Consider the following 7,777-nt stretch of genomic DNA (forward strand, 5'->3'; position numbering starts at 1 on the left):
CCTTTGGTCCAATAAGTCATGATTTAATTTGATTGATTTGACCATGTTTGATCACGTTTTGACCAAAGTTGATCAAAGTTGACTTTGATTAAAATTTTTGTTTAATTTAGATAATTTTAAATTCGAATATTGGTATGATTATATATATTTTGGAATAAATTAATTGAAATAATATGCCACCAAAGTGACATCTATTATGGAAATTAATTTATTTTAAAATATAATTAGTTGGGCACTAGTAATTTTATGAATATTGATCGGCCCAAAGGAATGTCAATATTTAATGAAATTACATGTGCACTTGTGGTAATAAATACGTGATAATTATTTGGATTTTACATGTGATTTATAAATTGGCCCAAAGGAAAATTTATTTTTGACATGTTATTATTATCAGTATTTATTACTGCACCAAGATATCACTCAGAAGTTAATATTTTTGTCCAAAGATGAAATATTAATGGAATATCGGTATCTTGAGATGGGACTACCATTATTTGAATTTATTATTGTTTTGATTTATGTGAGCTTGTTTTAATTATGTTATGTTTTCTGTTCAGTTGCGAATGATCTTACAAATATTACTTCCAACATCAATAATATTCCTATGCTGAATGGCACAAACTTCAAGTCTTGGAAAGAAAATCTCTTGATAGTACTTGGAGTAATGGATCTCGACCTTGCGTTAAGGAATGATTCACCCCCACCTCTTACGGATCAGAGTACCTTTGATGAAAAGAGAAATAATGAGAGGCGGGAGAGATCAAATCGCTTGTGTCTGATGATCATTAAAAAGGCCGTTCCAGAAGCATTCAGGGGAACAATGTCAGAAACGACTGTAACCGCTAAAGAGTTCCTTCAGGACATTGAAAAAAGGTTTGTCAAGAACGAAAAGGCTGAAGTTAGTACGCTCTTGACACGCTTAGTTTCAATGAAATATAGTGGTAAAGGCAATATCAGAGAGTACATCATGGAGATGTCTCATCTTGCTTCGAAATTAAATGCACTTAAGTTGAAACTCTCTGAAGAGTTACTAGTGCATTTGATTTTAATATCTCTTCCTACACAGTTTAGCCAGTTTAAGGTGAGTTATAACTGTCAAAAGGAGACTTGGTCTCTAAATGAACTCATCTCACACTGTGTAGAGGAAGAGGAAAGGTTGAAGCAAGAGCAGACAGAAAGTGCCCATCTGGTGTCAACCACTAATAATAAAAGTAAGGGACTTAAAAGAAAGAAGGAAAAAGGAGCTGCAGGTACAGCGCCACAAAAGAAACAACAAAAGAAATCAAATGATCAGGGAAAGAATAGTTGTTTCTTCTGTGGGGCTGAAGGGCATCAAAAGAAGCATTGCACCAACTATCACGCTTGGCGTGCTAAGAAAGGTATGCTTCTTAATTTGGTTTGTTCTGAGGTTAATTTAACTTCGGTACCTAGACACACATGGTGGTTAGATTCCGGTGCAACAACTCACATCAGTGTGTCTATGCAGGGTTGCCTGAATTGCCGAAAGCCTAATGATAGTGAAAGATATATCTACGTGGGCGATGGCAAAACAGTTCAAGTTGAGGCAATTGGAGTTTTTAGATTATTGTTAAAGACCGGATTTTATTTGGATCTCAATGAGACATTTGTTGTACCGTCTTTTAGACGGAATTTAATTTCTATTTCTGCTTTGGACAAATTTGGTTATTTTTGTTCATTTGGAAATGGAAAATTTGAATTGTTTCATGATTCAAAATTGGTTGGTTCTGGTTCTTTAATGCATTACGATAATCTATATTTAATTGATACGATTGCCTCATTTAATGAATCTCTGCATTTGAGTACTAGAGGAGTTAAAAGAAAATTAGCCAATGAGAATTCAGCTGCATTATGGCACAAGAGATTGGGACATATCTCCAAACGGAGAATGGAAAGGCTTGTGTCAAATGAAATTCTCGACCCCTTAAATTTTACAGATTTTAATGATTGTATTAACTGTATAAAGGGGAAACAAACCAATAAAAGGAGATTTGAAGCCAATAGGTCCTTAGACGTCTTAGAACTTATACATACAGATATTTGTGGACCATTTCCTACATCTGCTTGGAATGGTCAACAATATTTTATAACGTTCATAGACGATTTTTCAAGATATGGCTACATATATCTCATTTCTGAAAAGTCACAGTCACTGGACGTGTTCAAAAATTTTAAAGCTGAAGTTGAGAATCAACTCAACAAAAGAATTAAAAGCGTCAGATCTGACCGTGGTGGTGAGTACTATGGTAGATATGACGGTTCAGGTGAACAACGTCCAGGACCATTTGCTAAATACCTAGAGGAATGCGGTATCGTTCCACAGTACACTATGCCGGGTTCACCCACTATGAATGGTGTAGCTGAAAGACGAAATAGAACGCTTAAGGATATGGTAAGGAGTATGATATGTCATTCTACCTTACCAGAGTCACTCTGGGGTGAAGCACTTAAGACTGCAGCATATATCCTTAATAGAGTTCCAACTAAAGCAACTATCAAAACCCCTTATGAGTTTTGGACAGGGAAAAAGCCCAGTTTAAAGCATATGCATGTTTGGGGGTGTCCAGCTGAGGCAAGGCCTTACAGGCCTAATGAAAAGAAACTGGACTCAAGAACGATTAGTTGTTATTTTGTTGGATACTCTGAAAGATCCAGAGGTTACAAGTTTTATGATCCCACAGCCAAATCAATTTTTGAGACAGGAAATGCTCGGTTCTTTGAGGATGTCGAGTTTGGGGGAGAAAATACAGTAAGGGACATTGTCTTTAAAGAGGAATATATTAATATTCCCACAGGTGTCATTGATCTTGTTTTGGACCCTATTCCTGAACAAGATCATGACATAACAAATCAAGACAATGTCGAAGAACAAACTGTTATAGAAGAACAAACTCTTCCTCTCCAAGAACCAGTGCCATTAAGAAGATCCACTAGAGAAAGGAGAAGTGCAGTGCCAGATGATTACATTGTTTTTCTCCAAGAACATGAGGATGACATTGGATTGATGGAAGATGATCCAATCAACTTCCGTCAAGCCATGGAAAGTTCAAATTCTCAAAAGTGGATCGATGCCATGAATGAGGAGATTAAATCCATGAAGGACAATGATGTTTGGGATCTTGTCCCATTGCCAGAAGGTGCGAAACCCATTGGTTGTAAATGGATATTTAAAATCAAAAGGGATTCGAAAGGCAATGTGGAAAGATACAAAGCTCGTCTTGTCGCTAAGGGATTTACACAAAAAGAAGGTATCGACTATAAAGAAACCTTCTCTCCAGTCTCTTCAAAGGACTCTTTTAGAATTATCATGGCACTAACGGCGCATTTCGATCTTGAGTTACATCAGATGGATATAAAGACAGCGTTTCTCAATGGTAACATTGATGAGACGATTTATATGGTGCAACCAGAAAACTTTGTGTCAGGAGATCCAAAGAATATGGTTTGCAAACTTAAAAAATCCATCTATGGGTTCAAACAAGTGTCTCGACAATGGTATTTCAAATTTCATCAAGTGATCATCTCATTTGGTTTTGAGATGAATTTAGTAGATGATTGCATATACCATAAGTTCTGTGGGAGCAAGTATATTTTTCTGGTATTGTATGTTGATGACATTTTGCTTGCCAGCAACGATATGGGTCTATTGCATGGAACCAAGAAATTTCTGACTAAAAATTTTGAGATGAAAGATCTTGGTGATGCATCTTTTGTGTTAGGTATACAAATACACCGAAATCGATCTCAGGGTATTTTAGGACTATCACAAAAGGGTTATATCGAAAAGGTTCTCAAAAGGTATGACATGTAAAATTGTAAATCAGGTGACACTCCCGTGGCTAAAGGAGACAAATTTAGTCTTGAACAGTGTCCCAAGAATGCTTTTGAGGAAAAAGAGATGCAAAAGATTCCTTATGCATCAGCAGTAGGGAGTCTAATGTATGCTCAAGTATGTACGCGTCTGGATATTGCGTACATTACTGGAATGTTGGGTAGGTATTTGAGTAATCCTGGATTAGATCATTGGAAAGCAACCAAACGGGTCTTACGATATCTACAGAAAACAAAGGACTACATGCTCACGTATCGGAAGTCAGATGAGTTAGAGATCATTGGGTATACTGATTCCGATTATGCTGGATGCAAAGATACTATGAAGTCAACGTCAGACTATCTCTACTTGTTGGCTGGAGGTGCCATATCCTGGAAGAGTGCTAAACAGTCCCTCATAGCATCTTCCACTATGGCTGCAGAATTTATAGCTTGTAATGAGGCATCCAACCAAGGAATTTGGCTGCGAAATTTTGTCACAGGATTACGTGTAGTGGATGGTATTGAAAGACCATTCAAATTATTCTGTGACAATAAGTCAGCAGTCTTATATTCCAATAACAACAGGAGCTCGACCAAATCTAAACATATAGATATCAAGTTCCTGGCTGTTAAAGAAAGAGTGCAGAATGGACAGTTATCGATAGAGTACATCGGGACAAACTCCATGGTTGCGGATCCGCTTACTAAGGGATTGCCACCCAAATTGTTTCATGAGCATACTGCTCATATGGGTGTCGTGTTATTAAATGATGTACAGTTTTAGTGAGAGTTTGTTATTTTGAATGCTCTTATGATATTTTTCAGTTATTAAGGATTTAAGAATATTTTATGCATAAATAAAGTTTGGATTTATTTACACTCTAACTTTGGTATGGTTTGATCTCATAAAATTTAAGGTGGACCAGTTGGAAATAGGCATGTTTTGATCACACTACATGAAATTTTCATGCTACACATCCACATCATGATTCATGTCATTCAATTGCATTGATATATGTGACCATTGATGGGTCGAGTTACGAAATTGTAACAAAGGCCGCTTTTATCCTATATTGGTGTAATTAATGGACCGAATTAGTTACAGATACATTGTGATAATGACAGTAAAGTTGAGCTCATACGGTTAATTACAAAATATAATTATAAGGTTACACATATAGTCCAAGTGGGAGATTGTTGGATCCTTAATCCAACATTGGACTTATATGTGAATAATTATGTATTGCAAACTGTCAATTAAGGTTAAACTCAATTAAAGTGATCAAATATAGTTTGGGTTTAATATATCTAATAGGATGTGGGCCCTTTAATGTGTAGAAACTTATGGGCTCCTATTTCAATGATGGGCTGAAATAGGACTCCAAAAGGTAACAGGAATGTTACCTATAAATAGGATTATGGTCCCCAGGTCACAGGATCATTCTTTTGTCGTATTTTCTAGTACTACAAAATACCCCTTCCCTGATATCCCATCGTCAGGAGAGATACCAGAGAGAAACTAAAGGCCTCTCTCAAAGGATTGGTGAATACCTGTTGACCTGGAAGGCCACCCCAAATCTCTAGGGATTCAAGTATCAAGTTTATCAATATGGATTCAGGTACGCTTCCGCTATTTTATAGTTAATGTATTTCTTAATAATCGCTATACAGATCTTGGGTTTAAAGGTGATGGTTTTCACCAGTGGTTAGATTTAGATAACCACCCTAACACTATCAGCTAATAAACTAAGCTGTGGCTGAGGAAACAAAAAGAAATTTGCTTGCTAAGTCCAAGCGGTGACCGAGAGGAAACAAGGAGAAGCTATCTGCCAATATATTTGGGCGGTGGCCGAGAGTAAAAACTGAGAGAGAGTGGGAGAGAAAGGTTGGCTAGCTTCATCACCAACTAACCAAAAAACAAGGAAGAGTAACGCGAGGGAATAACGGGAGCTGTTAGAAGGAGCCAGAGCAGAGGACCGAAAGACTAGCTGCAATTCACTGATCCTATGTGGAAAGGTAAAAATTCTGCAATCTTCTCTTGTACAGCTAATACACATAAAGTTTAAGTTGTATGTTGAAGTTTAGCAAAGAAAATGAGTCCCTCACTAAGGTAAAATTCTGTTTAGAGGATATTCAAGTGTTGCTGTACTCCAACAACAGCACTCGACTATCATGTACGTTGATGCAGCAGTGGACCAGCGAAGAGATAAGTTTGGCATTGGTATAGCAGCTAAGGATAATGAGGGAAATCTAATCTCTACATGGTCAATCCCAACCGCAGCTAAAGGAGAGGCTGCAATCATGGAAGCTCATGCTATCAGAACTGCCTTGCTCAAAGCATTGAAGGAAAATTGGACGTCCATCTTGGTACTTTCTGATTGCAAAGTTCTTGTTGACAAATTGAATCTTAGGAATGAGGACCTATCTGACATAAACATTATCCTGAGAGATATCAGGACATTGAGTAGGTCTTTTTGGCGTTGTACTTTCTCTTTTGTTAAGCGAGAATGCAACACTTGTAGTCATGGTTTGGCGAAATTCGCCACTAACCTTTTAAACGAAACTAGGTGGAAGAGTATCTTCCCTGTGTGGACCTCTATGGCTGCACAAAGTGATCATCTGGCAGTTGCCAGCTAAAATGTACATGTACTTGTAGGTGTCAAACATCTGATGATATAAATGAATGACTTTGACAAAAAAAAAAAAAGCTGTCGGACAGAAAATTGAGGGAACTGAGAGTTATTGCTTGAGTTACAGCCTATTAACGATGTAAAAGGGACAAATAATGTAAGAAATGCCTGCAACTTGTATATCTTAAGTAATATAAGAGGATTAGCTGAAGGAACTGGTGAAAAGTTGGAAATTTTGGTGGAGACCGTAGGAAGAAAACTTGCTGGAATTTTTCCAGCTTCATCCGAGAGAGAGAAATGAAGAAGTTTCTAGCTGTCCTCATGAATTTTTGGCCTTGAATTTCTACATTAAGCTGTAATATATTGTATAATAGCTTGGTCTGAACATGTATGTGAGATTGGGTATAAAATGAAGAGATTATTAGAGAATTTTCTTGTTCTAAAAGCTGTTGGCTACTAAAGCCTTTCTAATATGGCCGAGAGAGGGAAACAAGCTTTGTTTAATATTAACTTCGAATCTCTGGCTGAAAATATTATCTTGCAGCTTAAAATACTCTGTGATATGATAATCATTCCTTGCTTGTTGTGTTGGAGTTAAAACTGAAGAAAATGTGGAGAAAGAACCGTATTTTAATCTGTCATATGGCTGAAAGTTATAGTTAGCAGATGACAGAATTATTTTGAGGTTCATGGTGGGATTACTTGCTGAAATGGTGTGTTAACCGCTATAGTTCAAGTTCGTTATGTTGAGTGTTTAAACAAGTAGAAGATGGAACTTTGGGGAAAATTTTGAAGTGGTGTTGCTGGAAAATTCGTTTAAAGCTGGAAAATTCTGTTCAAGGTTACTGCATGTTACTCGATGATGAAAAGCTGCAACTTTTGGGTCATTCTTCTTCAAAATCTGTTAGATTGTGCTTTCATGCATCACATATGATCCCTAGTTTACATATTTTGGCATGTAAGCAATATTTGACATGAATTCAAGGAGAGTAAGTGTAAAAAAGTGAGGAAAACCGTGCTGATGAACCTGTGTTCATTCTGCTTGAAGCCGACAGTGGAGTGTACAATTTCCAGCTTTGTCTCTTGAAAATTTCGCTAGTTTGGGTAGGAAATTACTTCACATATGAGTTGTCATTCTAATATAGTCATACATGTGGTAGCTGAGAAGTGATCAGCAAGAAAAGTTCGACTTGCGCGCAACATCAAAGCTGGAATTTCTACACTCCAACAAACGAGAGGAAAAGCTACAGTTTTGGTTCTTTACTCCAAGAATTTTGCTAGATTATAACTGAAATCCATGCTTTATGCCTTGT

The 7,777-nt window shown here is 37.0% G+C and overlaps 1 protein-coding gene across 1 annotated transcript; it reads left to right on the forward strand.

Annotated features, from left to right (window-relative positions):
* Positions 1-6,006: 6,006 nt before the first annotated feature.
* LOC113771288 lies at positions 6,007-6,471 on the forward strand. The gene has a single exon (XM_027315887.1). The coding sequence runs from the start codon at positions 6,007-6,009 to the stop codon at positions 6,469-6,471; it is 465 nt and encodes a 154-aa protein (XP_027171688.1).
* Positions 6,472-7,777: the final 1,306 nt, after the last annotated feature.

This window comes from Coffea eugenioides, chromosome 5, assembly GCF_003713205.1.
Source record: "Coffea eugenioides isolate CCC68of chromosome 5, Ceug_1.0, whole genome shotgun sequence".
In the NCBI taxonomy this organism is placed as follows: Eukaryota; Viridiplantae; Streptophyta; class Magnoliopsida; order Gentianales; family Rubiaceae; genus Coffea; species Coffea eugenioides.